The sequence below is a fragment of the Arachis stenosperma genome, chromosome 10 (assembly GCF_014773155.1).
Source record: "Arachis stenosperma cultivar V10309 chromosome 10, arast.V10309.gnm1.PFL2, whole genome shotgun sequence".
Classification (NCBI taxonomy): Eukaryota; Viridiplantae; Streptophyta; class Magnoliopsida; order Fabales; family Fabaceae; genus Arachis; species Arachis stenosperma.
The window spans coordinates 127,025,095-127,050,329 of NC_080386.1; the positions used below are offsets into that span (position 1 = coordinate 127,025,095).

At 28.3% G+C, this 25,235-nt stretch overlaps 2 protein-coding genes across 2 annotated transcripts; both read right to left on the minus strand.

The window, feature by feature from the left end:
* Positions 1-7,544: 7,544 nt before the first annotated feature.
* LOC130957879 (UDP-glycosyltransferase 83A1-like) lies at positions 7,545-11,088 on the minus strand. The gene is made up of 2 exons (XM_057884717.1): positions 10,493-11,088; positions 7,545-8,550 (listed from the first exon to the last, which is right to left on the minus strand). The coding sequence occupies exons 1-2, from the start codon at positions 10,983-10,985 to the stop codon at positions 7,676-7,678; spliced, it is 1,368 nt and encodes a 455-aa protein (XP_057740700.1). The 5' UTR covers positions 10,986-11,088; the 3' UTR covers positions 7,545-7,675.
* Positions 11,089-16,031: 4,943 nt separating this feature from the next.
* LOC130957955 (UDP-glycosyltransferase 83A1-like) lies at positions 16,032-24,108 on the minus strand. Its single transcript, XM_057884818.1, has 2 exons — positions 23,499-24,108; positions 16,032-17,094 (listed from the first exon to the last, which is right to left on the minus strand). Exons 1-2 carry the CDS (start codon positions 23,989-23,991, stop codon positions 16,211-16,213), a joined length of 1,377 nt encoding a protein of 458 aa, XP_057740801.1. The 5' UTR covers positions 23,992-24,108; the 3' UTR covers positions 16,032-16,210.
* Positions 24,109-25,235: the final 1,127 nt, after the last annotated feature.

The window sequence follows — 25,235 nt, forward strand, 5'->3', positions numbered from 1 at the left end:
AACAATAAATAAATAAATGAGTTATTTTTCACATACAAATATTTTTCTGTATAAGTCATATAAGTCATTTATATTCACGCTTTTTTATATTTTTTTTTCTTCTTCCTCTTCTTCTTTTTCTTCTTCTTCTTCTTCTTTCTCCGTGCCTCTTCTTCTTCGTAAATTTTCTCTCTCGTTATCGTCGTCATCAACACCACATCTTCCTCCTCCTCCTCTTTCTCCTTCTTTTTTCATTGGAATTTCTTCTCATCTTTTCTTTTTCTCTTTCTCCTCTATCATCAGTTATCTCGTTGTTGAAGATAATAAATAATTTATGTTCAGATTGTCAATTAAACCAGAACGAAATTGATTATTGTTTTGAATCTAATCAAGTGGCTAAGGTGTGTTTCAATTTAGAAGAAAAAATATAGCATTAGAGGAAATATTTTTCTGTAGCAAATTTGGGTGTAGTACGAAGATATTTAGGTGTAATACAAAGATATTTGTGTGCATTTTAAGAATTTTTAGATGTATTTTTATTCTGATAAATTATGCATAATTCAAAACTCTTCCTCTTCCTCCTCCTCATTTTCTACATGTACTTTTTTTTATCATCATCACCATCTTCTTCTTCTTTTTTTCTTATTCATTTTTTCTTTTTATTTTACCTTCTCAAGTTTCTTCTTATTTTACTCTCTTAACAAGAATAAAAACAAAAAAATCAAACAAAGAAGAAGAAAAAACACATAATGCTGCAAAATTACTTGGAAGAGGATGAACTTACATTCATTTAACTAAAAGAAATAAGGAAAAAAGAAAAAAAATGCAGTGTATTTGCAGCAATTTGGGTGTAACACGAAGATATTTGGGTGTATTATAAGAATTTTTTGGTGTATTTTTATTCTGATAAGTTCTGCATAATTCAAAACTCTTCCTCTTCTTCCTCCTCATCTTTTCTTGCTTCTTCTTCTTCATCTTCTTATTTCATTTTCTTATAATTCTTCTTGGGAGAAAAAATCAAACAAAGAAGAAAAAACACATAATGTTGCAAAATCAATAGAAAGAGGAGGAAGAAAAAATGTACCAGCAACAACAGTAATAAAAAAAACAATGATGAAAATGAAACATGCGAAGAAAAAGGAGGAGAAACGCAAAGAAGAAGGAGAAAAAGAAGGAAGAGGAGGAGGAGAAGGAGGCACGTGAAGAAGAAGCATCTTTTATAATGGTGAGTGAGAGCGCGCTTTGAAAATGATTGAGTGACGCATATGTTATCACATTCTAGCGGGTGAATGTAGTTTTTGTTAGACTTAGCTCAACTTATAAAACTTGTAAATCAAAATAACTTGTATGTGTAGCATAACTCTAAATAAATAAATAATGTTCGAGTTCTTTAAGATTAGACTTTATTAGCTATGGATCGGAAAAAATGCTGGACTAAAATGTTTCTTAGCCTTTATATATGATATATTTACACATCTTGAGTTTAATTTATATTAGATGGAAACCCGTATATATTTGTTCATCAATTACAAAAATAGATAAATATGTTTTTAAAAAAATTATTATAAATTAAACTTAATAGGTTTTAGAATTAAAAAAAATCAGGTTCTTAAGATTTGAGGTTACTTTTTTTTAAGATATCTATAAAACTATTTTAAAAGCTTGGAGCCTTGGACACGAACCGGGTTACGTCTTACGTGGGCGATGATCTTTTTAGTTTTCGTTTGTTTTTTCTTGGCTTCTTCCCAACCATGTCACAAAAAAGTTTGGAGAAGTGTACTTTGTTTTGATTTCCTATACTAATCAAAGGAGAACATCGTTCTACTTTGAATCTTGTAACGTGCGCTGCAAGGAGTATCTTCATTGATGTACAGTTGTACACTTTTAGAATAATAATATAATATTAATATTTTTGTCCATAATAATATTACAAAAATATAAATTTTTTAAAATTATGGTTTATTTTATTCTAATAGTATAAATTATGCATGATACAAAAAATTTATAGAATTAAACAACTCTTACAAAAAAAATCGTAGATTGACAAAAATTTTCGACTAAAAAGATCAAGATTTTTGTAGATAAAAAATCAAATAATAAGTTCTTTAGTTATTATTTTTATATTAATAATTAATTTTAACATTTATTATTCAAATTTTGAAATAATTTAACGTGTATACTTTTATATTTAATTAGGTGTTAAGTCTATTGAACAAATAAAAATAATTAATTTTTATACTTGCTATTTAAAAAAAATATTTTTTCTCTCTCTATATATAAAAATATAATTAGATATTAGCATAAAAAATTATATTGATAATTATAAAATTAACTTAAAATTAATTTTTTAAATAATTAAATCTTGATTCTAACTTTTAAATATAACATTAGTATTCTCTCCAAATTATATATAATAAATATTTGAAAGAAGAGAAATAAAAATATAAATTAAAATTAAAAGATAAGAGATGAAAATTTAAAACTAAATAAAAATATAAAAAAATATGTATATAATAATATTTTTATTTAAATTATATTATTTTGTTAATTTTATTTTCTATAGAACAGAAATGTAGAAAAAATAAAGAATGAGAAAAAAAGAGAGAGAAAGATAAAGATGAAGAATGAGAGTGAGAGTTTGTTAATTTTAGAAGAAAAATTTTATTTTAATTGTAATAAAAAATATCGGATGACATATTTTGATTTGTCAAATTATTAATATAAAATATAAATTATATATAGAGTGTAAATGGTAGAGAGATAGAAAAATTGAGAGAGGTATACGAGAGAATTTAAGAAAGGAGTTTATTAATTTTGGAAGAAAATATTTTCTCTCAATTTTAATAAGAGAGTGTCATGTGACACATTTGATTATTAAATTAGATAGTAATATATGATATATGATACATAATATAGGTATATTTTAATTTTAATTTTAATACAATTAAAAAATATTATGTTGCACATTTTAGTTGTCAAATTCGTAATTAGTTATTGCTAATGATATATAAAAGAGATAGAGTGATTGAAAAAATGAGAGAAATAGAGAAAAAAAGAGGGAGGAGGGGAGAACTCTTTAATTTTGGAGGAAAATATTTGATTTTAATTGCAATGAGGAAGTGACTTTCGACATATTTTAGTTGTAAAATTAGTAAAGATAAGGAAAAAATTCTTTAATTTTGGAGAAAAAAATTTGATTTTAATTATAATGAGAGAGTGACATGTGGCATATTTTGGTTGTAAAATTAATAAAGAGGAAATGAGAATTCATTAATTTTGAAAGGAAATATTTGATTTTAATTGCAATGAGAAAATGACATCTGACGCATTTTAAGTTGTAAAATTAGTAAGGAGGAAGGGATAATTTATTAATTTTTGAGGAAAAAATTTGATTTAAATTGTAATGAGAAAATGACATGTGATATATTTTAGTTGTAAAATATATAATAGCTATATGATACATAATATAGGTATATTTCAATTTCAATTTCAACATTTCAATTTTAATTTTAATGTAATTAAAGAATGTCATGTTGCATATTTTTATTGTCAAATTAGTAATTGATCATTAATATTGATAATTGATAATGATATATAAAAGAGATAGATTAGTTGAAGGAATGAGAGAGATAGAAAAAAGAATAAGAAAGTGGGGATAACTCTTTAATTTTGGAGGAAAAGATCTGATTTTAATTGTGATGTGGGAGTGGCATATGGTAAATTTTGATTGTAAAATTAGTAGGAACGGGAGAAGAATTCTTTAGTTTTGGAGGAAAAGATTTAATTTCAATTACAATGAGGAAGTGATATGTAACAAATTTTGGTTGTAAAATTAGTAAAGAAGAGGGAAAATTTTCTTAATTTTGAAAAAAATAATTAATTTCAATTATAATAAAAAAGTAACATGTGACACATTATGATTGTAAAATTAAAAATCTATAACAATATGTCAATATATAATGGCAAAACCTGTTTTGGTGTCCAATTTTTTTTTTTTTAATTTTATCTTTTCTAATAATCTACCCTACTATATGTCAGTTATTCTATGTTAAAAAACTTCTACTGCTTTATCTTCTCTCTTATCACATATATTTACGTCTTCTCTTATCTCATTAATTCACGTTTACGGAATTTCTATCATTATTTCTTATCTCCCTTACTATCTATCTTCTCATATTACTATTACTGCATAATCAACAAAACTTTTTTTTATTCATCTTCTCTTACATCATTCTCATTTTACTTAAATATATTGTAAAACCTAATATAATTTGCCTGAAAAAAAATTAAGTAGTTTTTTTATCTTATAATTATTTTATATTTTGGAATTCAAAATTTTGTATTTTTTTATTCAAGGTTTATTTTTATGTTTTATTTTACTTTTATTAATAAAAAAGTATTAACGTTAGTTTTAATATTTAACCTTTAGGATAAATAAAAAGATGGGACTTTTTTTTATAAATTAGATGGTTGAAAAATTATTTATTATAAAAAAAATTAAGTCTATTTCTTTCTTGACTATAGAAATATATATATATATATATATATATATATATATATAATTCACTCTTGCATTTAATCAAAATAACTATATGTTTATTTAATTTTTTAAATTTTACATCAATTATTAAAATCACGATATAATAGTTGTACTCCAATAAAAAATGAAAATATTTCATAACTATTTTTTTTGTTGGAACAAAACATGACTCAATAACTATAAAGTCTAATCTAAACAACTATAGAAATATAAAATAAGTAATAAAAAACGGATATAAAATTTAACTTTTTTGTTATTTGGTACAAAAATAAATATAATTAAATAAATTATTGTTCTCATACATAATGACATAAAATTTAACATTATCCTTTTCTAGAGCTATCTATTTTTTTAGTTTTTATCCTTATTTTTGTAGTTTATTTTAATTTTATTAAACAAAAAATACTAATGTCATTTAATTTTAATTTTTAACTTTTATCATAAATAAAAATATGTAATTTTGTATGTATTAGATAATAAAAAAATCTCATAATAAAAAAAATTAAATTTAATCATTCGTTATATTTATAGGAGTGTAGATGATTTACATAACTTTTATGAGATATTTTTTTTAATTTTATTTTTAAATTAGTATTCACTTTTAAATGTAATAATTATGAACTAATATATGATGGCAACTAACTGCAATTGAAGAGAAGATAGAAAGAGAATAAAAAATGGAAGAAGAAAGAGAGAACAAACTAATATAAGAGTAGTGGTGAGGCATATCTAGATAGATAATAGTAAAAAAAAAATAATGAAACCAAAAATTAAAAATTCTAAAAGAATAATAAAACTAAAGATAATTTAAAATGTTGAATATAAAATTATAAGAAATAATTTTTTTTAGCTATTAAAATTATGCGAGAAAAAAAGTGATTTAAATATAAATTTTTATAAATTTATAATTGAGAAACGAATAAATTTACAAATATTTATAAATTTATACCTTCATTGTTACACATAATAATAACGTAATGATTTCAGTATTATATCTAAATTAATTTAATTTCAATTAATCTATATATTAAAAAATTAAATAACTTATAAATTTTTTATTTTTTATTTTATTATTTATACAAAATTTTTGAATGCTTGATATCTTAAATTTTTTTTAAATGATAAAATATAACTTAACAAGTAAGTATGAAAAATAAGTATTTATATAATAATTATACATCTAGATATCTAAATCAAACAAGAAAATAATTCTTTTAACAAATCTTTAACAACTCAAAAGTTAATACAATGGATATGTATGAATCAAAGTGATAAACAAAAATGAGAGTTACGATAACGGTATGGTGGTAATTGATTGTGATTGGGGTTAATAGAAGAAGAAAATAAGGAAGGATAATAAAACAAGGCAACATAATAGTGACGGCGAGACAATAATAATTATACATGTAAAAAATAATAAGAGAAAATAATAGTGTATAGTATGATGAGATGATATAATCAAAATAAAAATTAATAATTTTAAAATAATAATAAAATTTAAGATAATTAAAGATGTTCAATATAAGATTAAAAAAATAATTTTTTATCTATTAGAATTATGTATCTTCTAAAAGAGTGTTTTGAATATGAATATAAATTTTTAAATTTATTCCAAATTAAATAGAATTGAGAAAATAAGTAAATTTAATATATGAATAACTAATTTATAAATAATATTAATAAATCTTTATCTTGATTTTGTTACACATAATAACAACATGATTCTTTTTTATTTTTTAATTTAAATTTATTTATTTTATACTTTCTACATATATTAAATAATTTAAAATATTTTTTTATAATTTATTTTTTAATTATTGATATTAAATTTATAATTTTAAAAATAAAAATATAAAAATATTTTTTAACTCAATAAAAAAAACGACTGAACATGTTGAGCGGCTAGTATATAATAGATTCAAACCCATTTTAAAAAGGGCATATAAGCTCTAATAGTAAGCTTTCTAAATGAACAAATTATGAAATAAAATAAAAACAATTAAGATTAAAGTAGTGTTTTAATCTCTTATATTTAAGTTAAATTTTATTTTTTATTAATATTTAAAATTTTTTATTTTTATTTAAAATATTTTATTTTATTTTGTTTTAATTCTTTGGTTAAAATTAATTTTTTTATTTTTTTTTCTATTATTATTTTTTTCTTTCTTTTATTATTTTATCATTTTCACTTTCAAATTATTACAACCACTACCACAATCATTACAATTACTATTTTTGTCATTATCTAAAAAATCATACTAAAAATAGATTTAATTTAGACTAAAGAACTAAAAAAAGACAAAATAAGAAATTTAGAATAAAAATAAAACATTTAAAATGTTAAGAACGAAATTAGAGTTTTATGTAAAGTTTAAGATTAAAACAATATTTTATCTAAAAATTAAATTATGTCAGAATGCGTTTAAACTCCTCTAATATTAGAAATAATTTGAATTTGAATTAAGCTGATAAAAGAAAAATATATATTTGACAGAAAAATAATGCTAAAGATGTCGATATAATTTATTGTTTTTATCTAACAATGTTTAAAAGTAGGTGAAAACTCAGGTGAAGTTAACTTCACGTGAAGTTGATAACCGAAAGCCGTTAAATAATTTGACTGATTTGATTAAATTTTCATTCAACAAATATCAACTTCACGTAAATTCAACTTCACCTGAGTTTTCACCTTAAAAGTATATACTAAAAGTATATTGTTGGATTGTTAGACTAAATAAATTAGGATAATAACTAATAGTACTAACAAATAACAAAAATAATAAATTTTGCTGGCACTTTAAAATTTTCTCTTTGACAAATCCTATAGTTAAATTCTAACTACAATAGCTGATAAAGCAAATTACGAATGACAGTATGGTTTTTAACAGCTTTTGTTGCGGAGTCCATCGTTTTAGAATAGGAGGTAAGTGTAGTTATGTTAGTTAATCTGTTATGCTCTCAGTTAGCTAGTGACTACTCATGTATCTATAAATTGGAAGTGGTCATCATCCTTTGTATACACACAACCACATTAGATGACTCTTGTATATTGAACAAATTCGTACAATCCCATAGATAGAATCATAGAAGAATGCCTTCTTTGTTTATAAATTATAATATATAATAATTATTACAACTCAACACAAATTAGAATCTTTATTCTTTCAACCACTTGATGAACTTGTTTAAATTCTCACAAGACCTTCCTCCATCTTTTATGGTGTTCAGCAGCTTCTCTTTTAACACATGAGCATTTGATCTTATCTTCTCATCACTAAGCACTTTATCCACTTTCACTTTTATCTCTTCACGTGAGATCACTCCATTTTCATCTAAATCGAATCCTAATCCAACCTTCAACTCATCACAAATGTATGCTTTATTAAAGAATTGGTCACCAAAACATGGCCAACACAAGAAGGGGACTCCATTGGACAAACCTTCTATAGTCGAATTCCAACCGCAATGACTAACAAAACAAGCTATGGCAGGGTGACTTAACACTTTCTGTTGAGGAGCCCATTCAACTATCTTACCTTGATTCCCCTTAAATTCATGGGGGTTGCAATTGGAATCTTGACGCACAACCCAAAGAAATGGTCTATTAGTGAGTTCAAGTCCAAGAGCCACTTCTGTGAATTGTTTTTTATCGAAATGAGCGAGACTTCCGAAAGCAAGATATATGACAGAAGTATGAGGTTGTTGATCAAGCCAATTTATACAAGACAGATCTTCTTCTAAGAACTGTCCCAATGATCTTTCAGATACACCTTGATTGTCATCATGGCTTCTCAATAATGGACCAATTGACAATAACTTTGGTACATAGGAGAATGCTTGTGGTTCAAGATCGGGTGTGGAGTTACAAAGCCACCACTCTGTCAATTCCAGAGTTTGCATGGCATGAACAATATTGTTGAACATCACATTCCCTAAAACAGAGTCAACTCCTTTTGCCCACCATATGGATCCTGTGTCCATGTGTGGAAAACTTGCTGATAACTGAAACGTCTTTTGTGTGTTAGGCAACCCTGCAGTTTCAAAACAGTATTGATGAAGTGATGTACGCTGCCTCAATGAATGCAGCGGAATTTACAACAACAATAATAACAAAAGATTGGCTTGAATTGGCTTTAAGTTATACTTGGTTTCCTAAAATTAACTATCATTTTTGAAAAATTCAGAGGTTGGAAAAAAAATTACTAAAAAATATTATCACAAAACAACACTAAATAATTTAAAAATATGGCAAAAATTAATACATTATATTTTTTGTAAACAATAAAAAAAATTTATATTTAACAAACGACTTATTAATTAAATCTAAAGTTTTGTGACAACATTTGAATAAATATTTAAAAGATGCACACAAAAATTTGGAGCGAAATTTGATTTCTAAATTTTTCTTTTTATTTTTCAAAAAATATATTCATTCACGATAAAAATATTTTTTAAAAAATTTACTTGACAAAAAATTATCAAATTTTTTTAAGTACGAAAATATTTTATTTTTCTAATAATAAATACAAAAATTTCTATTAAAATTTGATTTTTAAAGTCATTTTTTTTAAATATATATATTTAATATTTAGTTTTTTTTGTCGTGTTTTTAAATCTTTCTAAAACTTATTTATCGTCTTTTTATCAGTGATACAAATTTTTAAGTATAATTTTAATAATTTACTCCTTTACAAAATTTTCCGATCAAATTCATGCTTTTAACTATCAACATGGGCATGAAAGATACAATAACAAATAAATCTCAAAAATATTTTAAGAATTTAATAATACATCCGTGTATGTAAAGCAGTTTTACACATTCAGGAGAAATAATTACTTTTTATATCGATGATGTTAATGATTAGGGGTAGTATCATGTATCCTACTCACGGGTATTCAATCTGACCCTATCCGATCGGTAGAGTTGTCGATTCGATCCGCAGCGGGTAAAGTAGGGTGCAGGTTGGGTTCTCGTGCGGGTCGGGTAGGGTGTGGGTTGAGTCTCAACTCTATCCGACCAACCCACACCCTATATATGTATATGTTATATATTTATATAAAAGTATGTTTTAAGTGGATGTTGAATCAAAGACCTCTTACTAAATGTAAAAGATTCTTAGCCACTAAAAAAAAAAAATTATTAATTAATAATTTAATATTTTTTTTTACATAAAAATCAGTTCTATTTTAAATTATCATGAAGTTATATAATAATTTTGCATCTTTTTTGTAACTGGTGGGTAGGATCGAGTACTAACGGGTTGAGAACGGATAGAATTAGGGTTGGGATATTCTCAACCCGTGAATAGGATAGAATTGAGTTTATATAAAAATCTCAACTCACGGGTAGGGTTAGGGTACCCTATCTATTGTCACCCTTATTAATGATCATTTAAAAGATCAGATATAACTGTATGAAAAATTATGTAAAATATTTTATATTAATGGTAAATTAAATTTAATAATTAAAAAATATATTTCACTAAGTATTTAGAAGATGTGTACAAAAACTTAGAAAAAAATTCGATCATTAGATCCTTTTTATTTTTTAAAATTTTGAAAAGAAGAAAATATCTCCTTGGTGTAGCAGATTTAGATTGACCAATATTATATATAGTTGGCAAACATCTAAAGATAAACTCAAAAAAAAAAAAAAAAGCAAATACAGAGCACTCATATTTCATTATTTTCCTTCACAAAAGTTTACTTATTAAACAATCTTATTTTCCTCTTTTTTATTCTATATTTTAGTAATCGAAAAATATTGATTTATTCTTAAATGAGAAATCATAGAAAAAGCCAAAAGTAATAAAAAGAAAAAAAATTTAAAAAAAAGTCATAATATTTATTATTTTTGAAATGAAGTTTTTAAAATTAGGATTAGTTTTCCTTTCTCTAAATTGGATTAGCACTTATAAATGACTAAACTTAGTTTGAGTTTGGTTAGTGAAATTTGAAATATGATATTCTTACCATTAGAGTTTATGATCCCATCATCAATAAGCTTTGGTATGCTACACTGCAAGGCTAACATAGCTGCTGATGCAGGATAGAACACAACTCCTTTGATTCCAATCTTGCTTGCAATTTTCAACGCTCCTGCCATAGCTGAGTCAGCAACTACGCAGCTTACTATGATACCATCTTTCAATCTAAGATCTTCAATTAGCTTCTCAAGCATAGCAGGCATGTTCTTCATTAAAGAATCAGATACTTCCCACAAATTATTTCTGTCTGCATCAGGTCCTAATCCATCCGGGATTGACACCAACTTTATCGGCGATTCTCCGTTAACACCGCCGCCTTCTTGATTCCCCATGGAACTCAGCACCTTCTTATGGATGAATTCAGTGTTGACAAAGATGACATTGCAACCATTTTCAGCCAATCTTTGCGAGAAGATCATCATTGGGTTGACATGTCCTTGAGCTGGTAATGGTAAAACTAGCACAGTTGGAACACTCATTTTGATCTAGCTCTTCTAGTTTCTTAAGAGTTTTCCAACTACTTATATTTGCTATATGCATATATTTAAAATAAGTTTGAATATGTGTTTTTTATCCTTGAGAAGGACACTAGCAGATTATTTACGATGTGGACCACGTTTTAATTTATTGCTTCTCGTTGGAGTGTCCTTGAGTTCAATCTGATCTGCCATTATTAAGATTGAAAATTGTGGTTATGGGGACCTGTTTTGATTTTTGAATGAATGTGGATATAAATTCACAAGGAGACTTTTAAGCATGTTGCTAATTCAAGCCTCCAAAACCCAAATAGTGAACTTAATTATTGATAATGTTGAGCGGCTCAACAGCATTGGTGAGTTTGTTTGAAGTGAAAATGGGAGGAAAGAAGAGGGAGGAAAAGAAATTGAAAGGAAAATAGTTATTTTTTTTTTTATTTGATTAAAGAGAGAAATAAGAGAAGAAGAAAAATATATAGAAAAATATTAGTAGGACCTACTAATTTTTTTTCTCCAACAATGAAAAAAAAATGGAAAGAAAATTAATTCTCTCTCTACTTCCAATATTATTCCTTTACTGTTTTCAATATATTTTATAAGGGTAAAATTATTTTTTTATAATATTTTTTTATTATTTTTCTTTAATCCAAACACATCTAAAAAAAATAAAAATTCATTCAATTTCTTTCTTTTTTTTTTTTATTTCTTTCCTCTCTATTTCTTTCTTTTCAACCAAATATAACCTTAAGAGAAACTCTAATATTAGAGTCTGTTTTAATTTTATTTTGAATTTTATAAAATATCATATTAATATTTATAAGATTATATATAAAAAATAATAACGATTTGAGACTACATATAAAATTTATCACTTTAATACTTAATCTTAATTCAATTTAAATTTTATATTATTTTTATTAGTTTTATCAAGATAATTATACAAATAAAAAAAAATTATTAATTTTTTATTAAAGTAATACTACCATTTTAAAATGAAATCAGCTTTAATATAAATTTTAATTTTAAATCAGTTCACTTATCATAAATATCAAAATTGTCACTTTAAAAACATTCAATTAAAATTTGTTCTTACAACCCTTAAGAATGTTCTCTTTTAAGTTTATATATTCTCGTTTAACTAAAGCTAGAATTTATAAAGTAAAATCAAAACAATTCAAGAGCAACTACACAAAATTTTTTCAAAAGAGCAACAAATTCAGTTATCTATAAGATATTTTATTATATATAAAAAAAATTAACTATCTTATATTTTAAAGATATATTTTAAGAATATACTAATAAATATTTTTGAATTTGATATATTTAATATATTAAAAATATCAAAATAAATAAACAATTTTTAGTAGGATAAATTATTAAAATTATCCAAAATATATATATATATATTACTGATAAAAATAACTTTAAAAAGGGAAGGGAATATAAGAAAATCAAATAATATTTTTTTAAATATAAAAAATATAAATATATTTATTATGAAATTATAAAAATAAAATTTGAATCTCAACCGTCCATTTAATACTTGAATTGCTAAGAATTATAGATGATAGTCTTTAAACCACTTTCTCCATTAAAGAATTCTCCTTGAATTTGAGTAATAAAATACCTTAAGGAATTTATAGGTGTTAACTTTGAGTAAATTAAGATGGTAGACGAAATAATAAATTAAAATTTCAAAGACCAGATTAAAATACGAATATAATTTTAAGAATCAATTTGTGTATTAATTCAAAGACAAATACAAAAAAGGACATGGGATTTAAGAAAGCAATAGTATTTGTACCACACTAAATTGAAGGTATACAACGAGCGAGGGGTTTTTCTTCCACTAACTATTACCCCTAAAATGTTCAATAATGGCAACTTTACCCCTTTTTAAATTCTGGTAAAGTATTAAATTTGTTCTATTTGGGCGTAATTTTATTTTGGTCTTTAAAATTTAAAGTGTCTTATTTGAATTTAAAAAAATTTTATTTAACTTCAATTTAGTCATATCGTAAGGTCAAAGTTAAATAAATAATGGAATGTCCTACATGAGAGCAGTACAAGAACAAGATCGATAATATGAAGAACAGGTACAAATTAAACTCAATAGGTACAAAATCAACTGTGGATGCATCAATGGATTTATTTATCATTCTTATAATTTAAATGAAATATTTTCTATAGAACTAAAAAGAATGATAAATAAATGAGATTAAATACGATTTTGGTCCCTAACGTAAAGGTCGAAAATTTATTTCGTCCTCGACTTTTTTTTCGCTATAAAATGGTCCCAAAGGTTCTAGTTTATTTTAAAATCGTCATTTTTATCAAATTTTTAATTTTTATTCTAAAAATACCCTTAACTATATTAAAAAAAAAAACAAAAACGTTGTTGAATAAGGGGGGAAATGGGGGAGGGGAAAATGGGGAAGGGATTCGCAGGGGAAAGGAGAAGGATCTAGCTGCTCCAATTCGCCGCCGCTGCTCGTCGTCGTTCGGTGGCTGGATCTCGCTGCTGCTCCTCTGGGTTCGGATTGTTCGATGGCAGTGGGTTCTGGTTTGAGCTAAGAACAGGGCCGCCGCTGCTCGTCGTCGTTCGGTGGCTGGATCTCGTCGCTGCTCCTCTGGACTCGGCGGAGGTGCTTGATGGCGGTGGGTTTTGGTTTGATGCAAGAACAGGGGAAGAGGTCGCGCTGTGACGGTGGTGAGCCGAGGGAGGAGAAGAGGTCACGCTGGGACGGCGGCGCTAGGGTAGCGCAAAGAGAGAAGAAGAAAAGGGCTGCGGCGTTGTGACGGCGGATCGGCGTTGTGATGGTGGTTTCGGGAGGCTCGCCAGCTTCTGCTTCTGCTTCCATTCTTCTTTTGCTTTTGCTTTCATTCTGCTTTTACTTCTATTATGTTGTTGATTTTTTATTATTGTTGCTTTTGGTTGCTTTTGCTTCTGATTGATTATATTGTTTTATTGTTGTTGTTGTTGTTGTTCTACTCCTGCTTCTGTTTCTTCTCCTGCTCCTACATCTACTTGATTCCATTGTTAATTCATTGTTGATTCATTGTTGTCATTGTTGTTGTTGTTGTCCTGCTTCTGTTTTTGCTTGATTACATTGTTGATTTATTGTTGTTGTTTCTGGTTCTAGTTTTGTTTCTGTTTCTACTTGTGCTTCTGCTTCTACTTGATTTTGGGGAAGAAGAGGAAGAGGCATTTTGGTCCGAAGGACGGTTTTAAAATTAAATTAAACCTTTAGGACTATTTTGTAGCGAAAAAAAGGTCAGGGACGAAATAAATTTTCGGCCTCTACGTTAGGGACCAAAATTATACTTAATTCTAAATAAATATATTGATACATCCACGGTTGATTTTGTGCCTCTAAAACTTGTACTTATTCTCCAAATTATCGATCTTATTCTTGTATTGTTGTTATATAAGATATTCTGTTAATTATTTAACTTTGCACATCGTGCTTATTAAAAGCTACAACAAATGTTAAAAAATATGAGAAACGGTAAATTCTAGCTAGCAACCACCAACAAGGAAAGAAGATGAAAAAATTGCAATAATTTGTTACGCTATTCTTCTATAAAAGTAAGAAAAACTTAATGCTACAAAAATATTCATAATCATTCATTTTTCTTAGTTTGTAAATTCTATACATTATTATACATAAAAAGATAAGTGGTTATGCATATTTTTGCATTCATACAAACAAAATTATTCCTGTTCACTATGGATAACCTAATCACCTTGGGGCTTCTATCATGCAAGACCCAACAAGCATTTATGTATGAGAAAGACTGAAAGAGTGTCCCCCTTTGTCAGAAATTGCCAATAGTAACTTCAGAATTGGAAATAATAAATGTTGATACGTGTTTTAAATATTTGTGATATAAAAAGTTTAAATGTTATTTAGAAGATATTAATTTATATATTTAAAATATTTCAATTTAATTTGATATATTTTGATTTTGTTTATTTAATTATTAGATTAGACCTTATATTTATAGATTTTAGGATTTTCATATTTTAACCTAATAAGAGGTTATAAATATCCCATAAACTATGGTAGTCGTAATATAGAATTATTTAGAGGTTTTAAAATCCCTTTTTTTGTTTCATAATGAAACCATGATGTGGACAATTGAGGTTGAGGAGTCCCTCTTTTATCCACACTATGGTTTCGGTACGAAACCAAAAAGGTTTTTAAATTTTTAAATCATTCTGTATTATAACTATTATAGTTTATGAGGTATTTATAACTTCTTATTAGGTTAAAATATAAAAATCTTAAAATCTATAAACATAAGGTCTAATCTAGTAATTAAATAAACAAAAATCAAAATACATTAAATTAAATTAAAACATTCTGAAAATATAAATTAACATCTTTTAAATAACACTTAAACTCTTCATATCACGAACATTTGAAGCACGTAATAAATGTGCTACATAAGAAAAGATGTTATTTCACAAGAGACGCCATTGGTCATGATCGTTTGTAATTGTATACATACACAACCACATTTGATGATGCAATTGACCATCTAAAACCATTTTCGATAGGTTTTTGTGTTTTTTTTTTTGTTAAATCTACAAACTCTTGTATATTTAGAGTGGAAATAGGTTAGGTCTGTGTCTACAATCTATTTTATATTTAGTTTGATATGGTTTGACTTATCATAAAATAGACACAAACTCAAATTATTATAAAAGTTTCAATATTAATAGATTAGGTCTAAATCCATTAGTTAGTTTTATTAGCGAGTCAAATTTATTTAAATATATTAAAATATAAATAATATGTAAATAATTTTTTAACATTAATAGTTATTAAATATTTTAAAGTTATTATATTTTATTATAAATATTTTTGTATATTTTAAATATTTTAAAAATTTAAAATTTTTTGTAAACATTAAATTTGCAATAAATTTTTTAACAAGTTGTAAATGTGGTTTAATACTTAAAAAAGTTTATAACAAATTATAAACCAAATTCAAGCCAATAAACTATATAGCATATCTAACTTGACTTATTTTCACCCATAATTGTATATTGAGCACATTGCAATCCTATATTCCCATAGATAGAAGAATAATGCCTTCTTTGTTTATAATATATAATAATTATTACAACTCAACACCAAAACGGTGGAGTAATAATAATAAGCAAACCCAACTTAGAAAACATCACAGGCTCTTTTCAATTATTATTCATCTGAGCAAATCTAAATCTTTAATTCTTTCAACCACTTCATGAACTTGTTTATATTCTCACAAGACCTTCCTCCATCTTTTATGGTGTTCAGCAGCTTCTCTTTTAACACATGAGCATTTGATATTATCTTCTCATCGCTAAGCACTTTATCCACTTTCACTTTTATCTCTTCACGTGAGATCAATCCATTTTCATCTAAATCAAATCCTAATCCAACTTTCAACTCATCACAAATGTATGTTTTGTTAAAGAATTGGTCACCAAAACATGGCCAACACAAGAAGGGGACTCCATTGGACAAACCTTCTATAGTCGAATTCCAACCGCAATGACTAACAAAACAAGCTATGGCAGGGTGACTTAACACTTTCTGTTGAGGAGCCCATTCGACTATCTTACCTTGATTCCCCTTAAATTCATGGGGGTTGCAATTGGAATCTTGACGCACAACCCAAAGAAATGGTCTATTAGTGAGTTCAAGTCCAAGAGCCACTTCTGTGAATTGTTTTTTATCAAAATGAGTGAGACTTCCGAAAGCAAGATATATGACAGAAGCATGAGGTTGTTGATCAAGCCAATTTATACAAGACAGATCTTCTTCCAAGAACTGTCCCAATGATCTTTCAGATACACCTTGATTGTCATCATGGCTTCTCAATAATGGACCAATTGGCAATAACTTTGGTACATAGGAGAATGCTTGTGGTTCAAGATCGGGTGTGGAGTTACAAAACCACCACTCTGTCAATTCCATTGTTTGCATGCCATGAACAATATTGTTGAATATCACATTCCCAAATCCAGAGTCAGCCCCTTTTGCCCACCATATGGATCCTGTGTCCATGTGTGGAAAACTTGGTGATAATTGAAACGTTTTTTGTGTGACTGGCAACCCTGCAGTTTCAAAACAGTGTTCATAATGTGATGTGCATTACCTCAATGAATGCATCACAATTTTCAACATCAATATGAAATTTTAGCTAGGTATTATTTTACCTTAATAATAATAATAATAATAATAATAATAATAATAATAATAGTAAGTATATGTTTGGACTAAATTTTAATGTTTTAAAAATATTACAATGTTATCTTACTATCAACTTTGTTAATAATTCTGTGATAAAAATACATACGTAAACGTTATAACCCACTATGCCAAACTGATCTCATATTATTATTAATAAAAAATAAAAAAATTAAAAAAATAACACTAGTAAGTAGTAATACAAAACTCTAATTACATTTTGCTCTCTAATATGATCGTGTTATTTTTCTTTATTTACTTAATTTTTTATTTTTTTACCGTTAGTAATAATATGAAATCAATTTGTTGTAGTAGATTATAATGTTCACCTATATATTTTTATTACAAAATTGTTAATAGAGTTGATGGTAGAATAACATTATAACATTTTTAAAATATTAGAAGCTTAAATAGAATATTTAAAACGTTAATGTTGAAATGCTGAAGCGTTCACAAGATGAAAAGATTGTGACCAGAGAGAAAATTAGAGTTCTCTCACAGTCTCAAAACTGATTTCATTGAATTGAATTTTTAACTGATTTTTACAGCTGGCTACAACTCTTAAATAACAACAATTAGCCTTCTAACTAACTATTATTTACAACTAACTCGGTTACTAACTATTCTAACAAATTACTCTACATGTTTTCTCATGTAACACCTCCTCTCAAGCTAGAATTGATGCTTTCCATCATTCTCATCTTGCTCAAACATTATTGAAACTGATTGGGAGCCAACACTTTTGTCAATATGTTTGCCACTTGATTGTGGGTGGAGATGGGTAGCAGCTTTGTGACTTGCTCTTACCATTTGTCTCTCACAATGTGACAATCCATTTCTATATATTTGGTTCTCTCATGGAATACAGGATTAGCGATAATATGCAATGCCGATTGACTATCACAGTATATCCCAATGGGTTTTTTCAGCTTTACTCTCAGATCTTGCAGCACATAAGTGATCCACTGTGCCTCCCGCATGGCCATTGCTAGGGCCCTATATTTAGCCTCACATAAAGAATTAGCAACCGTACTCTGTTTCTTACTTTTCTAGAACACAATTGAAGTGCCAATGAAAAAACAATAGCCAGAGGTTGATCTCCTTGTATCTGAATAAGTGCCCCAATTGCTGTCTGAAAAACCAGTGGGTGTTAAATCTGTGTCAGCTGCAAACATCAACCCCTTTGTCAGTGTTCCTCTTAAGTATCTCAAAACTCTCAACGCTGCTTCAAAGTGTATGTTTGTGGGACAATCCAAGTATTGACTTAGTCTCCCAACAACATATCCAATTTTTGGCCTATTATTAGTCAAATAGATCAATTTTCCAATCAGCTTCCTATACTCAGTATTGGACAGCAACTGATTTCCTGAAGTATTGCTCAATTTGATGGTGTAGTCCATTGGTGTTGCTGTTGACTTGGCATTTAGTAGGTTATAATCCTTCAAGAGATCGAGGCAGTATTTCTTTTGACTCACCATGATCCCCCTCTTGCTTCAAATCACATTCAAGCCAAGAAAGAACTTGAGTTCACCAATGTCTTTGATCTTGAACAAATGATGCAAATGCTTTTGATAAAAGTGATTTCTGCCATGTCATCTCTTGAAATAATTAGGTCATCAATATATACTAGTATAACTGTGAAACCAGAGTCTATAGATTTGGTGAAAAGGCTATAGTCACTTCGAGACTGACAGTAACCAATCGAAAGAAGAGTGGAAGTGAGCTTAGTGTTCCACTGCCTACTGGCTTGTTTTAAGCCATAAAGGGAGTGATCTAACTTGCATACCAGTCCCGGGTCAGAGAGGGAAAGTCTAGGAGGAGGCTTCATATAAACCTCTTCAGCAAGATTCCCGTGTAAAAAGGCCATGTTAACATCCAATTGATGCACGAACCAGCCTTTGACTACTGCAATCACAAGCAAGATTCGAAGGGTTGCCATTTTTACAACAGGGCTTAATGTTTTAAGATAGTCCACCCCAGCTATCTGGGTGAAGCCCTGTGCCACTAATCTGATCTTGTGGTGTTCCACCGTTTCATCAGCATTGAGCTTCAATTTAAACACCCATCTGCAACCTACAGTTCTTTTTCCAGCTGGAAGAGGTGTTAGAATCCAAGTCTTATTTTCTTTTAGAGCATTTAACTCCACATTGATCGCTTCTTGCCATTTTGGATTAGTGATAGCCTCAGCATAGCATTTAGGTTCAGTGTGTATTGGCTGGAAGGTGGTTTGATTGACAAATTCAATAGAGGATGGACATAATGGAATGAGGGGTAAAGTTGAATCTGGTATTGCGGATTCAAAAAATAGCAGGGTGGAATGTTCAAAAAAAATTTGTTTCAAGTCATGAATAATGTCAAACTGATGTTCAAAAAATTTTTCATGAAGACATTGTGAAGGATGAGTTGTGCTGAAATCTGGTGTAGCTAATAGAGTTGATGAAGTAGTCATGCATTGAAAATCAACAAGGTATGCTGATTTTTTTGTCTCCTTAGTAAACCTTCTTAATGGTTGCATAGTGAGAGTGTGTGAAGATTGAATAGGAATATTGGTATGAGAGGATGCTGATGGTGCATGATCTAAAGGTGAGGTCCCAGATGCAGTTTGTTGTGTGTGTGATTTTTGAATCTCAATGCACAAAGGATCATCAAATGTATGTAAATCATGTATGCAAAAATCTAGATATGTTTCATGCTCAACTTTCTCATTTTGTATAGTTTCTTGTATTGTAAAAGGCAAAACAAATTTATAAAAAATAGTGTTTCTTGAAATGAAGATATCTCTACTGCTAAGATCGTACAGTAAGTGCCCTTTAACTCCCTCCTTTATACCAAGATAGACACACTTTTTAGCCCTCTTATCTAGTTTTCTTCTATGATTCACTAGTGTAAATGCATATACCAAACATTCAAAGATTCTGAGATATGAAATATCTGGCTGTTTATCATACAACAATTGATATGGTGAGACATTTTTTTAAAATACTGCTGGAAATTCTATTCATCAAGTGAACTGAATGTGCCACAGCATAATTCCAAAATTTCTTGGGCAAGTTGGAGTGAAACATCAGTGTTCTTGTTATTTCTAAAATATGTTGATGCTTCCTCTCAACTATTCTATTATGTTGAGGCGTCTCAACACATGATGTTTGATGTATGATTCCCCTTAGTGCATAGAAAGCATTAAGCTTAAATTCAGGTCTATTATCTGTTCTAATCTTCTTAATAGTGATACCAAATTGAGTTTCAATTAATTTGACAAAATTTTAACTAATTCAGCAGCTTCACTTTTTCCTTTCATGAAGTAAATCCAAGTGAATCTACTTTTATCATCTACTATCGTTAAGAAGTACTTAAAACCAAAAATTGATACAGTGTTTATTGGACCCCAAATGTCAATATGCACAACATCAAATTTTTTCTTACTTTGTGTAATTCTTGGTACAAAGAAAGTTCTCTTTTGTTTTGCATAGTGACAAGAGTCACATGGCTTATTACAACTAGAAAATTGTAAATCAGTGTATGCCCCTTGTATCACCTTTATTCTATGATTTGGCAAATGGCCTAACCTAAGATGCCATAATGCAGAATGTTAGCTAGCTAGAACAGGTTGAAGATTTTCAAATGCATACAATCCACTTCGTTGTTTAGCTACACCAACTATCTTTAATGTTTTCTTTTCTTGGATTGCACAGCCATTTTCATCAAAAATCAATTGACATTCTGAATCCAGAGTTAATTTTGAAATTGATATCAAATTGAATTTAAAAGTTGGAATATAAAACACATTAAACAATTGTAAATTATTATGAAAAATGACATTTCCTGCTAGTGTTGCAATTGTTCTAATTCCATCAGGCATGTTAATGATCACATGGTTAATTTTATAAATTCAGTGGAAGGATTTGTGTGAGTAAGCTACATGGTTTGTAGCACCTGAGTCAATGACCCAGGATCTTGGGCTAAAAACAGAAAGTGACATGATATAGGATATACATTTGTTGGACGAGAGAGTAGTGGTGCTAATCTGATTGATGATATGCCTTGGCTAAGATTCTTGGTTTTGCAGAAGAGCAAGAAATGCTTCCCTCTGCTCCAAAGCAAAATAAGGCTCAGACCTATCATCTATTTCTTTTTGGGATTGCATCTGCATGTTGCTGTCTTCATCATCATCTTCAGCAACTATGTTGTTGAATGAGCTTTGATTGTTCTTGAGATTAGGAGGATATCCATGCTTCTTGTAGCATACGTCAATTAAGTGCCCTAATTTTCCACAGTAGGTGCACTGTTTTTGACCTCTTCCTCCTCTGCCTCTCATATTGCCATTATTAACCTCACTTCTTGAGTTTGCACTACTGCTTGTTGCATTCATCATCAGTGCATTGTTGTCTAGGGTTTCAGGCATATTTAGTTGTCTTTCTTGCTGTAAAATAGAGGCAAACACAGATTCTAGCTTCGGCATTGGCTTCATCAGCATGATTTGTGATCTCACAGTGGCGAATTGATCACTTAATCCTCTCAAGAACCTTACCACATGGGATTCTTCTCTGTAATTCCTCATGATACTAAGCTTGCAAGTGCACATATTAATGCATCTTGAACAGTTTGGTACAGGATGAAAGTTCTCTAGTTCTTCCCAGATTGTTTTCAATTGCGTGTAATAATCTGTCACGATAGTTTTCCTTGCTTGCTTGCAAACATCTCTTCTTCCAACTCAACAATCTTGTACATGTCTCCTTGGCAGTAACGTTGTTTCAGTTCGCTCCATAGTTCTTCCGCTGAGTTGATCCAAAGGACACTTTTAGCTATGTTAAGACTCAATGAGTGATTAATCTACGAAACTACGAATGTATTGCATCTCTCCCATGCATCAAACAGTGAATCTTCTTGTGTTGGTCGCTGAAGTGAACCATCTATAAACCTGATCTTGTTCTTTCCTTTCAACGTTCTCCATATTGCTCTCTCCCATACTTGATAATTGTTGTGCTCTAATGCAATAGGAATTAGGGCTGTCCCTGAATTTTCTAAAGATGCAAGAAATACGGACTTACCAGATCTAAAGCTGGATTCTGCTGGTTCCATTTTGAATTCGACTGCATCTGATTTAGCTGATTTAGAAGATTTCTCAGCGTTTGCAGACCGATTGTTGGATTCGCCTTTGATGCCATTTGCGACTGACGCTAGAATTCGCAATCAATTGTGTAATGTTCTTCCCAAGACTCGTTAATCGAAAATGGTTACCTGAATCTTTGAATCTTGTTCAAACAACAAAGATCTCATTAGTCTCTATCATTTGAGTCTCAAAAGGAAGACAAGAAAATAGTAGTAGAAGAAGAAAGAAGATGAAGAATGAAAGAAGATTCAGAAAGGGGAGGGAAAAATCCAACAATAGTGAAATTTAACGAAATTCCTGCCGATTCATCCTTTTTGAAGTTCAATTCCTCAATGATTTTTTCTTTCCACGCTCACCGCACCATGTTAAAATGGTGAAGCATTCAGGAAGGGACTGGAAGAACTTCACAAGATGAGAAAATTGTGACCAGAGAGGAAATCGGAGTTCTCTCACAGTCTCAAAACTGATTTTATTGAATTGGGTTTCTAACTGACTTTTACAGCTTGCTACAACTCTTAAATAATAACAATTAGTCTCCTAACTAACTATTATTTACAACTAACTCGGCTACTAACTATTCTAACAAGTTACTTTACATGTTTTCTCATGTAACAGTTAGGATAATTTTGAGATTTAGCTCAAACGATAAAGACAAAAATAATATTTTACTCTAATAATAATAATAATAATAATAATAATAATAATAATTTTTAGGATTTTATAAGAAAAAATAAAAAAAGTAATATTTTATTAAATTCAATATTTTCTTCCCAATATCTAGACAATATTAAAGATAAACCATAATTTTGTATTTCTAATATTAGTAAGAAATTTTAAAAATACCTAAACATTTAATTTCTATTAATGTTATTGTAACTTTTAAAATAAGTTTCAAATGTTAACTATATCTATTAATATGATTAAAATTTTGTCAAACTAAGAAAATTACAACATACTTTTTTATCCAAAATGTTTGGTGGTTTAAGTTTTAAAATTACCTCCCGGTTCGTTGCAATCTTATAAATAAATGGCAGAAACCTTCTAAGTTCTAATAATTAAAACAAAATTCATTTCTTGTATTGAAAACAAAAGCTAAACAAACCCCAAAAAGGTTACAAACAGGTTTGATTAGTGAAATTTGAAATGCGATAACATTGTTACCATTAGAGTCTATGATCCCATCATCAATAAGCTTTGGTATGCTACACTGCAAGGCTAACATAGCTGCTGATGCAGGATAGAACACAACTCCTTTGATTCCAATCTTGCTTGCAATTTTCAATGCTCCTGCCATAGCTGAGTCAGCAACTACGCAGCTTACTATGATACCATCTTTCAATCTAAGATCTTCAATAAGCCTCTCAAGCATAGCAGGCATGTTATTGAATATAGAATCAAATAGTTCCCTGATATTCTTTCTGTCTGCATCAGGTCCTAATCCATCCGGGATTGACACCAACTTTATCGGCGATTCTCCGTTAACACCGCCGCCTTCTTGATTCCCCATGGAACTCAGCACCTTCTTATGGATGAATTCAGTGTTGACAAAGATGACATTGCAACCATTTTCAGCCAATCTTTGCGAGAAGATCATCATTGGGTTGACATGTCCTTGAGCTGGTAATGGTAAAACTAGCACAGTTGGAACACTCATTTTGATCTAGCTCTTCTAGTTTCTTAAGAGTTTTCCAACTACTTATATTTGCTATATGCATATATTTAAAATAAGTTTGAATATGTGTTTTTTATCCTTGAGAAGGACACTAGCAGATTATTTACGATGTGGACCACGTTTTAATTTATTGCTTCTCGTTGGAGTGTCCTTCAGTTCAATCTGATCTGCCATTATTAAGATTGAAAATTGTGGTTATGGGGACCTGTTTTGATTTTTGAATGATTGTGGATATAAATTCACAAGGAGACTTTTAAGCATGTTGCTAATTCAAGCCTCCAAAGCCTTAATTATTGATAGAGAAAGTACGAGGAACTAATGAAATATTTGTACAATGTGTAAAATAGAGATTTATGGAGTATTAGAGATATAATCATTAATGTTACCTTTTCCCATCAGCTGAAGTTTCTAGAATGAGTGATATCATGATATGTTATTAGAGCTCTAGATCCAAAAGTTTTCGATCCTTGGTGAATTCCAAAATCAATTTAAGCTTTTAAAAAGATGTTTAGTATCCAATAGTCCATTGTCTCTCTAGCGAGATCCTGATTGATAATGTTACGCAACTAGAAAAAATAATAGTGATTTGAGACTAAATATAAGATTTATCATTTTAATATTTAGTCTTAATTCAATTTAAATTTTATATTATTTTTATTAGTTTTATCAAACTAATTATACAAATAATAAAATTTTATTAATTTTTCATCAAAATAATATCATCATTCTAAAATGAGGTTAGCTTTAATACAAATTTTAACTTTAAATCAATTCATTTATCATAAATATCAAAATTGTCACTTTAAAAACATTCGATTAAAATTTGTTCCTACAACCCTTGAGAATGTTCTCTTTTAAGTTTATATATTCTCGTTTAACTAATAAAGTTAGAATTTGTAGAGTTAAAAGAAAACAATTCAACAGCAACTACACAAAATTTTGTTAAAAGAGCAACAAATTCAGTTATCAATAAGTTATTTTATCATATATAAAAAAATTAACTATCTTATATTTTAAAGATACATTTTAAGAATATACTAATAAATCTTTTTGAATTTTTATATATTTAATATATTAAAAATATCAAAATAAATAAATAACTTTTAGTAGGACAAATTACTAAAATTGTTCAAAAAATTAATGTTAAAAATAGCACAGTTGGAACACTCATGTTTCTGATGCTTTTCCAAGTACATATATTTGGTAACCGCGTTGGCGCATGTTAT

Coding starts and splice junctions, on each gene's coding strand:
- LOC130957879 (XM_057884717.1), bottom strand. CDS start 10,985: ATGAGTGTTCCAACTGTGCTAGTTTTACCATTACCAGCTCAAGGACAT. Junction 8,551..10,492: donor TGGGATCATAAACTCTAATG/GTAAGAATATCA, acceptor TTGAAACTGCAG/GGTTGCCTAACACACAAAAG.
- LOC130957955 (XM_057884818.1), bottom strand. CDS start 23,991: ATGAGTGTTCCAACTGTGCTAGTTTTACCATTACCAGCTCAAGGACAT. Junction 17,095..23,498: donor TGGGATCATAGACTCTAATG/GTAACAATGTTA, acceptor TTGAAACTGCAG/GGTTGCCAGTCACACAAAAA.